Below are 19417 nucleotides of genomic sequence, written 5' to 3' on the forward strand. Positions count from 1 at the left end.
TGTATACTCTTTGTTAAAGGGACAGGAAGTCAACTTCTGCAAATAGAGATGTCCCCCTCATTCTTACCCAGCCGTTCTTTTGTATGAGTATGCACATTTATGTACACAGATACATATATACCAATATAGTGTTTTAAAAATACGGATGAGCTATATAATGCAGTTATTCTGTAATTACAGATCTATTTCAGTTTCTAAGTGACCATGTAGAATTTACTACTATAGGATACTTGGTCATATGTTAGCCATCTCGTGGTTAGCTTTTCCCCATTGGCCTGGGTTCTCCATACAGAATTACTAACAGTTCTCTGTGAACTGCACTGTGCTTCTGTATCTCTGTACAGCTGATTCCATTGGGATCAGTCACAGAAATAGACTCGCCTTCCGCCTGACTGCTGTACCCAGACCTGGGAGTCTATCTCTGGGTACCTAAGTGAGCTCCTGAACCTGGTTTACTTTGCCTGAGAAACAGATAACATTTCCGAACCCGGTGATGTTCGAGGGCTTTGATGGGACAATGCAGATTAAGTTCGAGGACAGAGTTAGGACCGTGGACAGGAAAAGCGAGCCCACATTACAAACGAGACACTCCCCAGATTCTCGACAAAGAGCTCGTGCAACCTGTCTGATGAGGAAGATACTGCAGCTGCTCAAGGACGGCTTCTGTGCAAAGCACAGCCACCCAGCAGCTCTCTGCAATGCTAGTGGCCAGATGGAGGCCTGGGGCATGGCTCCGGCGAGGGTCCCCCACAGAGTTCCCCATCTTCACTCCCAGGTATGAATGTTTTCACATCCTCCTGACCAAAGAAGTGATGGAGTACCCAGGGCTCGTCCTGAAAGAACTCAACTGCTACAGCTTCACCCTCAGCCAACACTTCTTCATTCGTGAAATCTTTGAACAGGTATCAAGGACAGATGGTATGCCCCTGGCCCCTCAATAGGCATGAAAGGGGAAAGGATGGCTTCCTGTCTGGTCTGCCCACAGTGGGCAGCAGCCTTCCCCAGGCTGGGTATTTGAAACTATTTGGAAATCATCCTTAACTCTGCAAACCATGTCAGGGTGTCAAGGACGAAGAGACTGCATGAAGATCTTCTCTTCTCAGTTTTAAAGGGGTTGGGGGCTAGGTAGATGTCTCAAAAGACAAAGTGCTTGCTGGGCAAAGTGTGAGGATCTGAGTTTAAATTCTGAGAACCCACATAAAGCCAGGCACAGTAGCCCATGCCTGTAGTTCCAGTGCTTCTATGGAGAGATGGGGGTCAGAGACAGGAGGATCCCCAGGAGCTCAGAAGCCAGCTAGCCTGACCTAGACTGCAGTGAACACTTAAGGAGACTGTCTTGATGTGGAAGGTGAAGACTGACATCCAAGGTTGTTCTATTGACCCCCCCCCCAACTCTCTCTCTCACACACACATGATTGATAGGCTCCAATCTTAAAATGTTTCCATCCCTAATATCTACGACCAGCACATAATTCTGTTAAAGTTAAGCCGAGATCCATCCACTCTTTTCCCCAGGTGCCCCTCACCAGCTCTACCCCATCCAAACCAACTCACCCAGGATCGTGTTCCTCAGGCTCCTTCTTCTGTCTGTCCTTCCTGGGCTCCCGTGCAGCCGGTCCACCCTGCTTCTCTAGTTCATTTCTGATACTGTGTCAGAAGGAGCCTACTGTTTACTATGACGGTGTGCTAGTCTGCTGGGAATTAAGAAAAAAAGTTTGCCTGGACTGAGGCCATAGCAGTTGCCCCAGTGAATGAAGCTGGTCACGGCCCACATCAGAGCCTTTCTACCTAAAGAGTCATGAAGCTTTAGAAGCAGTGCTCTGGAGAAGGGCTTTGCTGGACCCACAGTGACTTGTGTTTTTTCCTTGTAGAATTTGGCTGGGGAAGTGACTTTCAAATTCAGGCAACCAGGTAATACAACCTGAGCCTGGGTCTCCCTGCCATCACTCCAGTACCTCTGTGGGTGGGAGGGGGGCGGTCCAGACAGCACTAGTTGCTGTCTGCTTATCCTTTAATATTGCTCACCAACAGAAACCCACGAAAAGCACTTCATGCAAAAGATAAGGAAACCGAAGAAAAAACGAAGGTCAAGAGTAGAACTACGCAAAGCTGAAGAAAGCATAGGCCGAGACACGGGTTCCGAGAAGCTAGCTGAAGAGATGGAAGGAATGGGTGAAAAATCAGAACCTATCATGGCTGAAGAGGTACTGAGTAACAAGTTCCCACCGAGTGGCAGGATGAGTGAGCCCAAAGAAGAGTCTCCCCAAGAAACTGAAGAGATGCGGAGCATGAAAGAGACTTTCTCAGAGACCTCCCAGGAACCAGAAAACATGAAGTCTCAAGAAGAGAAGGAGGACATAGAGGCAGAAGAAGAGGAGGAGGAAGAGGAGGAGAAGGAAGAGGAGCAAAAAGAGGAGGAGGAGAAGGGAGAAGAGGAGGAAATTAAAGAGGAGAAGGAAGAGGAGGAAGAGAGGGAGGAAGAGGAAGATGAGGAGGATCTGAACGACGAAGACGAAGAGGAAGAGAACTATGATGACGTGAATGAAGATGTAATAGAGTTTTATCAAGACAACCTTTTAATGGCTCAGGTAAGCCAGTCACTGGTCCATTGCTGGGTATGAAGAAAGTCTGCTGTCTTCATCCTATGCATGTCATTCAGACGAGCTGGGGTCCCTACAGCCCACTCTCTATAGAGGTGCAGACAAAGAGCTATAAGAGTATTCATTCCATTCTATTTTGTCCACAAAGATCTGGTTCTTCCCTCATAGCAATAATTTTTAAAATTTACCTTCCTTTTCTTATGCCCCTACAGCCTATTCTGGAGTCATCCTTCACATGACTTTTTTCATCCCTCCCCAGGGTCTCTCACCTCCTGTTCATCGTGTAGATTGCCTCAGCCTCCCCTACTTCAACCCTTCTCTCTTCCTGTTCACCAGATATATAACAAAATATTCAGGCAAAGCTCCCCTTGACGGGCAGTTCATTGTGAATGTGATATAACCTCAGAACTGGAAAGAGTCTCAGTGAGATGTGTCTACATCAGATTGGCCTGTGGGCATGTCTGTCTTAAGTTTTCCTTCTTAAGAAGACCCAGTCCACAGTGGGCAGCGTCATCCCCCCCAGGGGGGGGTATTCTAAACTGTCTGAGTGGAGAAATGGAGCCAAGCGCAAGCAGGCAGACGTGCCATGCACACCTTCATTCCTCTCTGTTCTTGGTTGTGGATGTGGTGTGACTAACCTGCCTGTGCCAGCCTCCTGCCCTCTTGACTCCCTGCTCTCACAGACTGTAGCCTGGAATTGTGGGCCACAATAAACTCATTCTCATGTTTCATAGCAATAAAAAATACAACTAGAATACTCCCATTTGAGAGCTGGCAAGTAGCTCATTTTCATAACTTTGTCTTCAAAACACATCCAAGTGCAAAGAACCATACTCTGTGGTATGCAGAATTCTATGGTAGCAGAGTGTGGCACAAGATGCATTTCCTGTATTGCTGTGGAAGAACTAGTACATAGGACTTTTTTTTTTTTGATAATTACAAACTCAAATGTTCACGCACATGTTGAGAAAAGAGGATCGGAGGCCAGAGGGACAAATGGCAGTGGTGAGGAACGTGCCATCACCACTCCGTCTCAGCCAACAGTAAGTCACGTTGGTGCCGTTTCCAAGGAAATGGAGAATGAGATTATACGTGAAACTTCTCCATTTTAAAAACCACTGAGGATGTAGTTCAGGGATTCAGTGCTTGCATGCAAATGTCCTGGGGTCATCTCTGTAAGCAAGGAAGAATTAGTAAAAGCGCTCCGTGGGGGAGGAGGAGGAGGCAGGGGGGAGAGCTCCTGTTGGCTGTTTGGAGCACACACGCATCAGCTGACACGGAGTTTCCTGTCTCCTTCTTTGGATAGGCCGAAGGCAAGGAAGAGAGCCTAGAGGAGATGGCCTACGAAGAAATGGAATTTTTCACAACTGCGAGTGGAAACACTTACTTTGCCTTCCTGTCCGTGGAAGATGAAGAAAAGATTCACAGGAGGCCCCATTCCTACCACGCTGTGCTCTTCCACGACCCCTTCAGCACCAAGTACATAGAACAAGTGACAATTCCCCACAAACTCATCGTGAAGGTTAAGAAAGGGTGAGTGGGGAACTGTGGCCACCACGCTCTCTTCCTCTGAACTTCCCACACGCGCTGACAGAACTAGAGATTCACTTTAGCTAAAGGATTAAAAACTTCGGTAACCGAGGGAGGTCAGGGGTGAGACACACCCTAGGAAATAGCAAATGTCCCAGAATGCTCCACAGACATGGATAGCCTTGGTGTGTGTGACCCCTGCACCCTTCCCAGGGTGCTCTGTTGGTCTGGGCTGGTCATATAAATACTTTCTCCAAGCCATTTACTTCTGGCTTCTAATTCCTAGTACACTCATGACTTTAAAGTTGTTTTTTATTTTTGGAAGATTTATTTATTATATGTGTATGAGTGTTTGCCTGTATGTATATATATGTGTATCATGTATGTGCAGTGCCTGTGGAGGCCAGAAGAGGGTACCAGAATCCCAAGAACTGGAGTCACCCATACATGGCTGTTAATTATTTTCTGGGTGTTAGGAACCAAACCAAGGCACACTACAACAGCAGCAAGTACTCTTAACCACCGAACCATCTCTCCAGCTCCTTATATTTCTTTTTTTAAAAAAAAATTCTACAGATACAAACCAAAGGCATTCTATATCTTGTGTGGCATTCAGATACAAGTCAAAGGCACTCTATATTTTGTGTGGCATTTTGTACTATCAATATAGAAATGAGCACTTTGGGTCTCAGTATGACGAATCTCTTACTGGTCTTTGATTGCCGCCAGAGATGACTGGCCCTTGCTCACCTCTCCCCAGGCTTCGAGCTGGCTTCTTTGAACACCTGGAGAAGTGGTTTGACCAATGTGCTCTCAATGCTCGCATCATTGTGGCTGCCAAGGTTGATGAGCTGGATTCGGAGCTGGAGCTCCGTCTGCACCTGCACAAGCCGAGACTCGAGCACGTGGAGAAGGATATTCACAATGTCAGAGCAGGTTGGAGCCTTCCTGGGAAGGTCCACCTTGTCCCCAGGCATCCCCTACAGAGGCTGCTGTCCCATGAGCTCATCCTTTCTTTCCTTTTTAGCTGCCCCAGTTTAGCCCGTGTAATGCTAGGTGGTCATCACACTTGGAAGGCGCGCCCAGAATCAGCACATGCGATTTTAAAATCTTTCTCCCTCCCTCCTTTCCTCCTTTTCTTCCTCCTCTCCCCCTCTCCTTCTCTCCCTCCTTCCTTTCCTCTCTTCCTTCTTGAAACAAGATCTCCAGTTGGTAGCATAGGTCGGCCTGGAACTCATCATGCATCTCACGCGCGTGCATCTTAAGCCAGCCTAGACTTGTGGGAATCTCCTTGTCTTACCCTCAAGGGTGTTTCCCCCCCCCCCACCCCTTATCTTCCAGCCTCTCTTCCTTTAAAGAGTGTCAGGGGCAAAAGGAAGAGTGTTGTCTTGTCGTAGCTCTTGGATTTCAGGTCTTCTCACACGCCTGTCAGGCGCACACCTGTATGGTAGATGCTCTAGCAGCAAGACCACTGCTTAGAAACCAGAATTCTGGTTCACTTGCTCTGGCTCTGCACCTCTGAACAGATTATCTGGTGGCTCCTAAGGTCCCTGCCCGCCTAGCCAGGAGAAGGTATTGAAGTGGTACAGGAATCATGAGCAGCTGCTCTGAGATATGGCACCCCCAAGTGGAAGCTATTATTTTCACCTGAGCATTGGTCTTGGGAAGACAAAGCTTTTCTTCTTTAGGTAGGAAGCTCCATTAATGGCAAGGGGCATACGATTTTGGTCAGATTCTTATGTGGCCCCTATTGGTATTTCTCTTGAATCCGTGGCCATTTAAGGCTCTCCTGGAGCCTCCCCACGAGCCCATCCAAGCTCCCATGGCCTGGAGCAGTGGGGATGGCAGGCCTGGAGATCTGCAGTGCTGAGTTCTGTCTGGAAAACGCATGAGATAAACGCATGGAGGGATGAAAGGTCTGCCCCGAAGCTCAGTTGATTTCGCTGCCTTGGCTCCCCAGACCAATGCTCAGCTCGGAAACTCAGACCACAACAATGAAGTCACGGCTCCACACTGTTTTTAAATTTAAAAAAAATGTCAGTTATCAGCTGGGCACACGCCTTTGATCTCAGAGTTCAGGAGGTAGAGGCAGGCGGATCTCTGTGACTTTGAGGCCAGCCTGGTCTACAGAGTGAGTTCCAGGGCTACACAGAGAAACCCTGTCATGAAAAAAACCAAAACCAAAACAAAATTAATTATGATACAGAACAATGGGTTTCATGATGGTATTTGTCTTATCCGTGTATATATGTATGTCATTGTTCTTTGGCCACATTCATTCCCCATTACTGTCTTTTGTTCCTATTCATGCTCCTGTTGGCCCTTCCATCCTCAAAATATTCCCCTTCTTGTTTCATGTCATTCATGGATGATAGACAGACACACACAGAGACAGACAGACAGACAGACGGACAGACAGATGTTCATTCATATACTGTCTAGAGTCCACATATGAGAGAAAATGTGTACTATTTAGCTTTCAGAGACTGGTTTGTTTTGCTTAACATAATCTCCTGCTCTGCCCATTTACTTGAAAATCACATGATTTCGTTCTCCTTGATGACTGAATAGAATTTCTTTATCACTATGCACGACGGTGCAGGAAGCCAGTTGCCGTTGATGTCCACTGAGACCATCTTGGCTACTGTGAATAGTGATGAAATAAGCTGACATCATTTGCTTTTGTCAGAACTACCCACAGTCCTTCTGTCAATCACTCCAGGCAGGAGGACATGCAGATGGGAAATATGGGGTTCTTTACTTGCCGTGAAGGGGCTCTGGAAACCTGCCCCTTTTACATTCTACTTCACCTTGGAGCCAGTCATAATTTGGGCTATTGGACATATTAGTTATTGTTGGTTTTGTTTATTTGTTTGTTTGTTGATTTTTGAGACAGGGTTTCTCTGTAGCTTTGGAGCCTGTCCTGTCCTGGTACTAGCTCTTGTAGACCAGGCTAGCCTCGAACTCACAGAGATCCATCTGCCTCTGCCTCCCGAGTGCTGGGATTAAAGGCGTGCGCCACCACCACCTGGCATTAGTCATTATTGTAAAGGGACAGATCAAGACTTCCCAGCTCTGTGCTTGTAGAGGTACCCCCACCGAGATCTCAATGCTCTCCAAACACCTCCAACCTTTCTCTGCTCCCTGGAATTCTCTGTTATCCCTAGTTTTTCTTCTCAGCAGTTGGAGGGCTCCACCAACAGGGACTGCAGGCCCACAGCCCCTTTCCAGTGTGGCTGCTCCTGGGTCTCCTCAGGGTCCCAGTCTAGACCCAGTTCCACCCTGGAGAGGGCAATTGGGGCGTGGTAAGGGTCCTTGCCTGATGAGAGTGGTTCCTGCCTTGGTCTGGCCTAGGAGATGCAACAGGTGGCCCCATTCCAAGGAAGGAATGGCCGCAGAGGGTAGCAGCTCCCCTTCCCCTCCTGCAGCTGAGCTCCTGCTCCACCAGGAGAGGCTGGATAACCACTGTGCAGGCGTCACTGAGACTCTGAAGAAAGAGAGGCAGATGTTCTGTCAGTTCCAAGAAGAGCAAGCCGTGCGGAGCAAAAACTTCCGCCGCAAGATCTACGACATGGAGCACATCTTCCTGAATGCCACCAAGAGCCAAAAGTAAGGGGTGGGAGTGTCTCCTTCCCAGGCCTGGCTCTGGAAACCCAGCTCCTCCTGGAGAAGGGGCTGAAGGCTTTAGGGGGCCATCTTGTTAGCTTCCCTTTTCACCAGAGCCACAGAACCAGACTCCATGGGTAACATTTGATGTGTGAGGCCGCAGGTGCATAGCCTTGGAGGTAAGAGGTTCATACACATAGTCTGTGTGCAAGGCTGCAGCGGCTACGCTCAGAAATGTCCATGTTAGGGCAGCTAGAAGGCTTTCTGCAGGAGGGCAGAGCCGATGAACCCAGAGGCGCATGCTGAAACTTAGGGCAGGGCCATCTGCAGGGCAGATAGAGAGAGCAAGAAGCTCCAGCAAGGCCACCCAGAGATGGAAAACAAGGGCCCCATTCAGGTGACAGGAAGGACCATGCAGGTATCTCTCTCTGCAGCAGTCAATCACAGGGGCAGCCGATTCGGGCGGCCTTTGAGGCAGGGAAGTAACTTTTGGATCAGGAGAGCACAGGTCAGGGTGCCCTTCTGCTGGGTAGTCAGATGGTCTGCTGGTGGGAGAACCAGGACTCAGGAGAGACTGGGGCTCCTTTGCTAATTTGCTGACAATGTCTTTTTGCTTTTTATTTGGTGGGGTTGTCTCACTAAATTGTTCAGCTAGACCTTGAGCTCACTGTCACACTGGCTAGCCTTGAACTTCTGACTCAGCCCCATGAGTGCCGGGAGTACAGGCTCGTTCCACCTTGCCTGTCTTTTAATATCCTTCCCAGTGTTTTCTTTCCTGGCCAGAGGAGTTGGGCAGTGAATCTGGCAATGCCCAGGATTCCCGCCAGGCTCAGGGCACACCCAGCCCTTTCATGCGTCCCAGGCTGGTCATTCACCACACCCACGTCTCCCCTGTCCCCACAGGCTGGTTAATCTCACCAAAATACTGCACCGGGAGCTGCTCAGCTACGTGGATGTCATCCAGGTATCCCTAAGAAGCTTCCGGCAGTACCTAGAAGAGAGTCTGGGCAAACTCCGCTATACCAACATTGACTTTGTCAAGCACTGCAGGTGGGAACCAATGTATGTTTTATGTCTCTCCGAGCCACCAGAGTTTGTTCTTGGGAGGCAAGCCATGTTTCGCTCTTGACTTACTTCTAGCCACCTTTCGACGTGGCGTCCAGTGGTATTAAGTGCAAAGTGCTGTCCACCATCCACCAGCACGGGCACGAGAATTTTCCATCACCACAGACCAAAACTCTGTTGTCATAAGCATTTCCTCCTCAGTCTCCTTCCCATGTCCCTGCCGTCGCCATATGACTTCCGATCTCTATGGAAAAGCCCTCGCAGACGTGCCCAGTGCTGTGTCCCTTGATGATTCCAGATCCCCTGAGGCTCACAGTGAAGACTAGCCATCGCCCTAGGTGACAGTTTCCACCTCTGCCCGCGGGGTCATGGTGTGTACTATCCATGGCATGCACTATCTGTGGCGTGCACTACCCGTGGCAGCGCCTGCAAGGCTTGCATTGGTCTTACACATTACTCGGGCACCTCTGTCCTGCGCGTGCCTGCATCACTCCCATCCAGCTTAGCTCCATTCTAGCTGATTTGTTCACATATCCTCCATCTGTGTTTATTCACCTGATCAGCCTAGTCCATGTGGCCTTGAGCTGGCTCAGCAGATAGAGTCACTTGTGTGCATGTCCCAAGACCTGAGTCTGGTCCCAGGATTCCACGAGGTGGCAGAAGAGAACATACATGCATTGTAGCACCTGAGTGCACACACACACACACACACACACACACACACACACACACACACTTTTATAAATAAAAATGTAAAAGCTATTCCTTGAGGTTTAAAACTTAACTGTTACAATTTTCTTTCCTAGTTACATCTGTTGTTTTTCCAAATTGACTGCTTCCTGCTTATATTTCCAAGCTTCCCTTTCTGCTAATTTTCTGTTAGTTACTCGTTGCTATGGTAAAATACCTGGCAGAAGCAACTTGAGGAGAGGTAAATGTTGTTTTACATTTACACAGCATTATAGTCCACCATAGCAAGGAGGTATGACATTGGGAGCATGAGGTGACTGGACACATTGCTTCTGTCATCAGAAAGCAGAGCTCTCTTTTATTTCTTTTCTTTTCTTTTTTTTTTTTTTTTTTGGTTTTTCGAGACAGGGTTTCTCTGCAGCTTTTTTAGAGCCTGTCCTGGACCTAGCTCTTGTAGACCAGGCTGGCCTCGAACTCACAGAGATCTGCCTGCCTCTGCCTCCCGAGTGCTGGGATTAAAGGCGTGGGCCACCACCACCCGGCTTCTCTTTTATTTCTTTAAACAACTTACATTGGTTATTTTGTAATTTGTGTCAGATAATTGTAACATCTCTTGTGTTCTGCTCTCTGTTGTCTTTTGGCTTTAATTTATGGTGTCTTACTTGCTTGTGATTTTTCTTTTCATCAGAAGTCGCTTGTGTCTCTCTTTGAGGCCTGGACTCACGTGGCATTCCAGAGTCAGTATTTGTTTTAACTGGACCACATGGGGCAATTCCTACTCAGGACTAATTGAAATTCTCCGCTTGAGGCTCTGTTTCACTTTGTCATTCCGGAGAACACATTCAGTTAACAAAATCTCGGATTAGAAAGAACTTTCTTTCCTCCTTGCCCTGGGGTTTCAGTATCCTGGAACCTGGTGAGGTTCATGTGTCACTCAATCTCACACTGAAAGTGCCACCCTGAGGATCCAGTTCCATGCTGGCCCTTCCCCCGTGCAGTCATGGAGGCTCAGTATGGAAGTGTCCAGGTCAAAGTCAGTGTTGACATCCCAAAAAGACCCTCTAGTTTCATTTCCTCAAGAGATTGCAGACTTCATTCTTAGGTGTCATGTGGGAAATCCTTCTGTACATGTGTTGCTTTAGTTAGTCAAGAAATAAAAAAGCTGTTTTGGCCTGTGACAGGGTAGAATAGAGCTAGGCAGGGAAAACTAAACTGAGTGCTGGGAGAAAGAAGGCGGAGTCAGAGAGACACCATGTAGCCACCAGAGGGGAAAGGTGCCAGCTGCCAGCTGGAACCTTGCCAATAGGCCACAAATCTTGTGGTAAAATATAAAATAATGGAAATGGGTTAATCCTAGATGTAAGAGCTAGCTAGCAATACGCTTAAGTGATTGACCAAGCAGTAATTCAAATAATATAGTTTCTGGGTGATTATTAAGGGAGTCTGGGTGGCCAGGAACAGCCTCCACCAACATAGGTGGACTTTTCTTTCTTCCTTCCTTCCTTCTTTACTTCCTTCCTTCCTTCCTTCCTTCCTTCCTTCCTTCCTTTCTTTCTTTCTTCAGTCAGTCACTCAGTGGTGTTGGGAATTGAACCCTGAGCCTCCTGCCTGTTTTAGACAGGCATGCTACCCCTGAGCTGCATGCTTATCTTGCCTTTCTGGAGTGTGTGCAGTATCTTATCTGTTTCAGCTGATCTGCCAGGGAACCCAACCTGATGTACCACCAAACTGGCCATCCCACAGCGCCCGCCTTGGGACGTGCAAGAATTGTTCAGTTTGACTGGTGGCCTTTGCTTCTCCTCCATTGTTCTTCAGATTGTTCTCAGATGGGGGCAACTTTTCCCCTGAAGAAATTGAGATACTGTGCCGTCGATTGGAGAAGGAGGCTACCCGGATTGAGTTCGTTGAAAGTTTAATCATGATTCATATGGAGAAAATGGAGACGGAGTACCTGGACCAGGTGGGGGCTCCCATTTCCTCCTCCCAGACATCCTCCGGGACTGCCTGCCAGAGGCTGTCACTTCCGAACAATGGGTACACCTGGGCCCCAGCCATATTAAAGCGCCCCCATCCTTCCAAGGTCTGGTGTTCCAGATCAAGTTCACCCCGATTTCCTTCTCATCTTTCCTTCTAGGCCAATGATGTCATCAACAAATTTGAGAGTAAATTCCATAACCTGTCTTCAGACCTGATTTTCGTAGAGAAAATCCAACGGCTGATGACAAACCTGCAAGTGAACATCAAGTGTCAGGTAGGTCAGGTCCACCTCCATCTAGTGGACACCCATCACAAGCACCTGCAGCCTGGGGTCTGTCCCAGGGTGCTTCAGCCAGGAAGACAAATAACTCATAGCAGCCCCACCCATTTACTGAGTTACTGTGCTCCACAATCACCAACTGATTTGGTTTAGCATTGTTTGTCCGTATAAGAACTGGATGGACTGCGCTTGTATCCATTTTAGAGATAAGGAAACTGAGGCAAGAGTTAGGAAGACAGCTCAGTCCTTAAAGTGCTTGCCTCACAATAGGACCTGAGGTCAGTCTCCAGAACCCACGTCTTAAAAAGCTGGGCATGGTCTACATGCTAGCAGTTCCAGTGCTGGGGAGGAGAGACAGGCAGATGCCTGTTGTCTTACTGATTGGTCAGGCTAGCCTACCTGGTGAGCTCCAGGTCAATGAGAGACCCTGTGTGGACAATACAAATGGGAGCTGATGGATTATTAAATAATAATAAAACAAAAGGAGGACATGAAGTTGGGGCGCTAACGAGGTGGGAGAAAATCTGGGAGGAGATAGAGTTGGGGGTGAATATTGTGAAAACAATGTATAAAATTCTCAAAGAATTAATAAAAATATTTAAAACAAGCCGGGCAACGGTGGTGCATACCTTTATCCCAGCACTCGGGAGGCAGAGGCAGGTGGATCTCTGTGAGTTCGAGGCCAGCCTGGTCTACAAGAGTTAGTTCCAGGACAGGCTCTAAAGCTACAGAGAAACCCTGTCTTGAAAGACAAAACAAAACAAAATATTGAAAACAAAACAAAAGTGAATTGCTCCTGACAATAACATATAACATTGACCTCTGGCCACAATCTGCACACAAACACACACACACAAACACACACACACAAACACACACACACACACACACACACACACAGAGGCTAAGACCAAGGCTGAGAGAAGAGACCTGGATGAGGTGTCTGCAGGGACATGTCCATCCTCATTCCAGACCTAAGAGGCCATGGGCTTGGTGGAACTCATCACACACTAGACATGAAGAGCCTGGGCTGACCACTTAGCGACGCAGGGGCTTAAGTGCAAAGCTCACGGCCCAGTTGTACATACCCACGGCGCTTAAGATGCTGGGCACTCATGGGCACTGAAGATCCACCTGCAACAGTGGCTCCAAGTTCACTGTCTCACACCAATGATGGTTAACAGCTCAGAGACCCATGGGAGTATGCAAATTAGGAGTAGGCTTTGTTAATAATTGCTACAGAAAAGTAAGAAATTAAGGAAAAGTGAGAGAAATTCTTGAGTGTAGGAAGACTCTCCAAGAGATGGAAAGACACCGTGTTTCCTTTGTTTAGGAGGGGTTTTGTAGGGCAGTGTCAAGACCTGGAAAGAGGCTGAGGTCATCTTTTAAGATTGGCTAATTATCTGGGCTCTGATGAGCCAAGCAAATGGAGGGCCCCCACTCTCTCTGCATGTCTCCTGAACCCAACGAGAAAGATAATCACGGGCTATTCTGGGGCTGCTTACTGAGTTAGGGGTGGCGGAAGCCCTCCTCTGTCTGACTCTGACTCTGGCTTTGTTAGTTATTGACTGTGACTGTCAGCCAGCTGTCGGTCATTAACACTGCTGCCTCTGACCTTGAAGGTATCTTGTTTATTATACTGAGCTCTCTCTGTTCTCATACTTATGTGACCAGTGTGTGTACCACAAATAATAAAAACCCAGAGACAGATATTGGGGTTCAAGCTGAAGATCAGAAAAACAAAGCAGCCATGCCACTGGAGAGCTCTTACCTCTTCCAAGGCTCAAACAAAGGGGTGATCCAGCAATGTTTTCCACCACCCTCAGACTCCATACTCCACTGAGCTCCTGTCTCCTTCCACCTAATATTCCTCTGTCCACCCAGCCATATCTCTCCTGTCTCCACCTCCCTAGTGCTGGGATTAAAGGCGTGAGATCCCAAGTGTTGGGATCACCTTTGATTTAGACAGATTCAATCTTGTGTAGCCCAGGGTGGCCTTGAACTCACAGACATCCACCTGCCTCTGTCTCTCGAGTCCCTGGGATTAAAGGTACCTGCTGCCACTCCCTGGCCTGTATGGCTGACTAGTATGGCTGCTTTGCCCTCTGATCCTCAGGCAAGCTTGCTTTATTAAGACACAAATAGCATACCACTATAAGCATGTAGCTATAACATGGCAGAGCTAACTCTACCACAGCCACCAAGACGTAGCTGCGTCTTTCTTAGTTAGCTCTCATGTAGCTCCCTGTCTGTAGCATGGATTAGTGATCTGTAGTGGAGGCTTCTTCTTAGAAGCCATCCTTGCCTATGCTTTAGTGGAGGACCCTACCGTTCCCTAAGGATATCCCAGGGCCAGCCAGGCAGCACTCAGAGGCCCAGAGCCGTCTCCTCTTCTTAGTCTTCCCTCCTGGTTGTCTCATGCACAGCCACCAGCCTTTGAATTCATCTTCCTCACTGCTACAGACTCAGCCACTGAAGCCTTCATCTTCCTTCCCACTTCAGCTCTCGTTCTCACGGCCACCTTTGTGAGTGACTTGCAGCTCCTGTCATGGGTTCCTTCCCCTTACTGCTGAGAAAGCTAACCCCTGGATCTCTTGGCCAGCACACATTCAAGGAACAGAGTCTGAGGACCTCCTGGGGTGGGGCCAGCCAAACTGTCTCCTGGGAGACCTTCCAGCAAAGGAAGTGTTTGCTGAGGCCTCAAGCTCTGAGCCTGGACTCAGTCACAGCCACCTGCTCCTGTCCCTCAAGGAAACTTCTTTACCCATCTGGGATCTGGGAACCATACTGGCAACTCGAAAGTTGTGGTGCCAGCCAGAGAGCTGATGTGTGCAACACTTGACATGGGCCCTGGTGCGGAGTGAGTGAAGGAAGATGAAGGAGGGAATTTAACGGCTCCAAGAGAAAGTTCCAGTCATCCCAGAAGGGAAGTAGAGAGCTAGCTCTTGGGAGCAGAGCCCAGAGGCCAGCATCCTTGGTCACCCTGCCCTGTTCAAGGGACACATTCCTTAGTGTGCCTCCAACCAGCGAGGGAAGACTCCTTCCCTGAGCTGCTCGCAGCCTGCAGGGGTTGCATTCTCAGTGACAAAGGTCTTAAGCAGAATGCATTTGCCCTGGGGACAGCACTGGACACGCAGATGAAACACAACAAGGTGGCAGTCATCTGTGGCTCTGTGACAGAGTCATACTCCCTAGCAAGTACTTGACCGTCTTCCCAGACTCCACAGCCACAAGTTCTGTTTAAGATGCCCACTTAGTATTGATTCTGCGTGTGAGAAGATGGGGATCTGTTCAAGCTGGCATATGATTTACATGACTTTATAAGCAGTGTATTCATTATCTTATGTGTGGGAGTGTACATGTGATTCACATATGTACATGCATGCACAGAGGCCAGAGTAGATGTTGGTACTTTTCTGTCATTCTCCTCCTTACCATAGCCTTGAGAGAGTGGCTAACACTGAGCCAGCTCACTGCTTTAGCAAGACTGGGCTGGCCAGAGCACTCTCCGGAGCCAGCACCCCCATCCTGAGGTCGCAAGCACAAATGGCTATGTCTGGCTTTCTGTGTGAGTACAGAGGATTCAAACTCAGTTCCTTTAGGGAGCAGAGCAAGCACTCAGCCACTGAGCCATTTCTCCAGCCCCTGCATACTCTTTAAAGATTACCCTTTGAGCAGCCTCCCTGTTGTGGCTGGGTTGTCAGGGTGTTTTCTTTTTGTTTTTGAGTCCTCTTTTGGCATGATACCTGTCCAGGACTGTGAGAAGCACCCTTGTCCGGGACACTGCCTGTGTCCCCAGGTGTCCTAAAAACTGGAACACTGTGACAGAATGTCGGTGTTCCAAAGCTCTGTATGCCTCCTGGTGGGTCTTGCATACTTAACCACACTCTGTGGCACCAGGTTCATTTAACCCAGACCTACCTATTTACTACAGAAACAAATTTTTTAAACTTGTATTGATCTACTTTCCAATATGACTATATACTCTCTCACTGTATTTTTTCAGTGTTTAATCAATTTCTTGTGTGTCTTGAAGAACAGTTGCCTGTTCTTGATATTTATTCCAAAAACAGAATCTCAAAACTCCTGGTTTTCTAGGTGGCAAAGTCGAATTCACAAGCAGAGGGATTGAACTCTTCCCTGGAACAGCTTCAACACAAGATACAAACCTGTAGAGACCACCGGGGAGACAAGGGCGTGAGTGCATCACAGAATCTGAATGTGCCCAGTCAAGAATGGCAGAGATGGTGTAGACTTGCATCTGGGTACCAGAGTTCTCCAGCACAGAAAGGGTGGGGTGCCTCTGAGCCTTGCTGGATAACTTTTGTGTTAATGGAAGGCAGAAAGAAAAAACAACCAACCCCCCCCCCACCACGAACACACACACACACACACACACACACACACACACACACATGCACAACAGCCTCCGGTGAGCATGCAGCCATGAGGGTAGGGGCCTGAGACTGGATTGGGGGACCCTACTTTCCTCTGCAATGCCATCATCCCACCTCCCCGTACTGAGAACTCAGCCCAGGTGAGAGAAGCAGGAACTCTGTGCTCCTCTTCATCACAGACATAAACTGATTTTTCATGTCTAACCTGTGAAAGGTTGGAATTGCCACAGAGCTCAGCAGGACCATGTTGATGAGTGTCTCTGGCTCCCCCAAGGCAAGCAGAACAGATCTCTGGGTGTGTGGGTACTTGGTTTTTGGCTATGAGTGCCTGTCTGCACTCTGTTCCATTCATATGTGCCCTGGTCTCACGCGTATCTCCAGGCAGCTCACCCAGACGCTCCCAGAGCTGGGCACCTGGCCTGCGAGTCCGAGAGAAGTGTTTCCTGCCCCATTTCTCTCATGCCAGCTCTGGGCTGTGTCCCCATCGATGTGAGCCCCTAAGAGGACATTTATTTTTTTTCTATCTTCTTTGCAAATTTTCGTATGGTATGGCACATGATTCTGAAGAAAAGTTCCCACAAGGCATCAAGTGCAGAATGAATGTCCCTCTGGAGACAGAGACACCCTCAGTCCCATTGTTTGCCTTCACAGAGTTTCCTACATATCCGTTGAGTAAGTCACGCTGAAGAGAGGTTGTGTAGATAGAAGGTGGTCCCTACATTTTGTCCATCACTCTTCTGGTCTCCCTTTCCTGGTGTCAAGGGACAGACTAGCCCTAACCATCCAGAAGAGCGACATTTAGATTCATTTCTTCCTCTTCCAAGCTCCACCAGTTCTTTCATATTGGGTGGACTCAGGAGACTTACCCAGCCTCCCGACTAGGTGGGGAGAGCGTGAGCTGGGTGTCCCATTCCTGTGTTGATGGAGGAGCCTGGTTTTAATCTCTGAACAGTGATAAGGAGACAATGGTAAAGTCTTGGATGCACAGTGGTGATAAAGATGGTCCAGAGTACATGCATGGGCCTGTAGGGTGCTGCTGAGGGCCGTGCCTAGAGACGGGCAAGTCCACCCTCCTGCCAACTGGACCAAATGTACCCTTTAAACATAATTTTAGAGTTAGAGGAGACACTGGGGGTGTTCTATATCCCCATCTTATAGATGAAGAAACGGAGTCAGGCAGTTTTGAGTCACTTGTCTATAGCTGAACCTACAAGACCAGGAACAGAACTCCCCCATCAGTGAAGGATCTGCCATCTTAGGACAGCTGCCCAAGAGAGCCAGCCAGTGACACCCCCACCCCCCTGATGCACATATTCCTCCAGGACCATTTCCTATAAGAGAGGGGGCTTGGAAGAACCAAACATTGTCCTTCCTGGATAAGCCCCTGTCCCTGCGCTTCTGGTGACCCTGCCTGTTTTCTGGACACTCCCTCCCTCTGTATTTCCATTAGATGGTGAACACAGATGACCTCCTTGCCTTTGTTCGAACCTGGAAGGAAAAATTGAGCCAGAGGATTAAGTACCTCAACTGTAGCCTGGATGTGGTGTCCATTACCCAAGAGGTCTTTACGGTAAGGATCACGCAGAGATCAGGGAAAATGTAGAGAAGCTGTAGTCTGGGCTCCCAGGAAACACCACGAGATCTAGTCAGCGGAAGAGGGGAGGAAACGCCTGGTTAGGGAAGGAGGACTCACTGTGGAGTCAGAGCTCAGCTGAGGTCCCCTGTGGCCTGGCTCCTTACACTTGTCTTGTAGGAGACTCCTCACATCCTTGGTACCACCGCTCTGTCCCAAGGCTCCTGAGTTAGCCAGTGCATGTGGCCTCAGCCACGTCCATCCACATCGTCCTCCGCCTCCCATCTGCCATGAGCAGCCACATCCTCCTTCTCCAACAAGACCCCCGTGCCTCTTCCTCTAGCTACTGAGTCCTCTCACACACTCGATGCCCAGTCCCTGGACAGCAGCAAAGGCCCAAATAACTCTGTCATTCTCCTGCCTTCGGCGTCAAAGTCAAACCCTTCAACCAGTCAGTCCCATGGAAGCCTCCATGATCTGTCTGTCACCAGTACCCTTCATCCCTCTCTCCCAGTCAAAGGCATCTCCTGCCTTCTCATCTAGGTGGGACTACTGGCCCTGGCATATCGCCTACTTCCCCATGAATCCACTGACCGTGAGGTAAGGTCTCTGGTTAAGGGCCTATCTGCCAGAGATTGAACGCTGGCATGGGCAGAGCCTGCATGACCTGCCCCTTTCCCCATTCCCACATCTGACTTTGCTCATGAGCTTCTCAGTCACTCCCAAGGAACTCCAGAGCCAATTGCTGCGTGAGTGGGTGGCTGCCGCTTGCAGCTACAAATACCCTCCATTCTGCTGCTCCCCTGGACCAGTTTCTCTCCACCCATCAGGTCTTGCTCACCAGCTCCTACATCAGCTTATGAAATAACCATTCTGAGGCTTCATATTAAGTATATACTCTTTGCCCTATTAGCTCAGGCTTCTTATTAACTAAGTCTTACATCTTAAATTAACCAATTTCTATTATTTTATATTTTACCACAAAGTTCATGGTTTGTTACCTCTTGCTTCTTGGGCAGCTACATGGCATCTGCCTGACTCTGCCTTCTTTCGTCCTCTGTCTCTGCTTGGATTTCCCGCCTTGCTATTTTTTGCCCTGCTATAGGCCAAAGCATCTTCTTTAGTAACCAATGGTAATAGTACATATTCACAGCATACAGAGGGGAATCCCACATCAATCACTCAGCTGCCAGATTTTGGCTACTCTTCCTTCCAAGGGGAGTCTTTCCCTTCTGTGCAGCTAGGTAACACACACACACACACACACACACACTTCCTACACTGCTCATGGCAATACAGACACTCCAGGGTTCTAACCTGTGCCCTTTTCAAAAGCCTGACAGGAGAGGAGACTCTGTGGGCCTCTCTACTGCCCTTTCTCCCAGGCAGTTGGTTACTCTTAGTCTTGTCTTCATTTAGTCCTTCATCCCATGGGCTTAAGACACCAGTTGGGGATATCGTGGTTGATGGTGCAGGTCTCATGTCATGCTCACAGAATATGCTGGAACTTTTTCTTCATAGGACTGGTCCTAATTCTGACCACACATTTGTGTGTGTGTGTGTGTGTGTGTGTGTGTGTGCGCGCGCGTTGAATGTCTGTCTGTCTTAACCTAGACTGAAAGCTTCAAGAGGTCAGGGACCCTCTACAGCCTCTCTATCCATGTCCCCAGAATTCAGACAGAGCCGTGTGGAATACAGG

General features: G+C 48.6%; 1 protein-coding gene across 1 annotated transcript in view; it reads left to right on the forward strand.

Moving 5' to 3' along the window:
• Window positions 1-19417, forward strand: part of Ccdc180 (coiled-coil domain containing 180) — a 57132-nt gene that overhangs the window by 21533 nt on the left and 16182 nt on the right. The window contains exons 15-25 of the mRNA XM_038347083.1: window positions 776-902; window positions 1872-1911; window positions 2032-2588; window positions 3907-4133; window positions 4891-5066; window positions 7559-7739; window positions 8640-8786; window positions 11307-11451; window positions 11626-11742; window positions 15847-15945; window positions 17596-17715. Of these exons, the coding sequence (XP_038203011.1) occupies window positions 776-902; window positions 1872-1911; window positions 2032-2588; window positions 3907-4133; window positions 4891-5066; window positions 7559-7739; window positions 8640-8786; window positions 11307-11451; window positions 11626-11742; window positions 15847-15945; window positions 17596-17715 (1936 nt within the window). The remainder of the gene's footprint in view (window positions 1-775; window positions 903-1871; window positions 1912-2031; window positions 2589-3906; window positions 4134-4890; window positions 5067-7558; window positions 7740-8639; window positions 8787-11306; window positions 11452-11625; window positions 11743-15846; window positions 15946-17595; window positions 17716-19417) is intronic.

Source organism: Arvicola amphibius, chromosome 11 (genome assembly GCF_903992535.2).
Source record: "Arvicola amphibius chromosome 11, mArvAmp1.2, whole genome shotgun sequence".
In the NCBI taxonomy this organism is placed as follows: Eukaryota; Metazoa; Chordata; class Mammalia; order Rodentia; family Cricetidae; genus Arvicola; species Arvicola amphibius.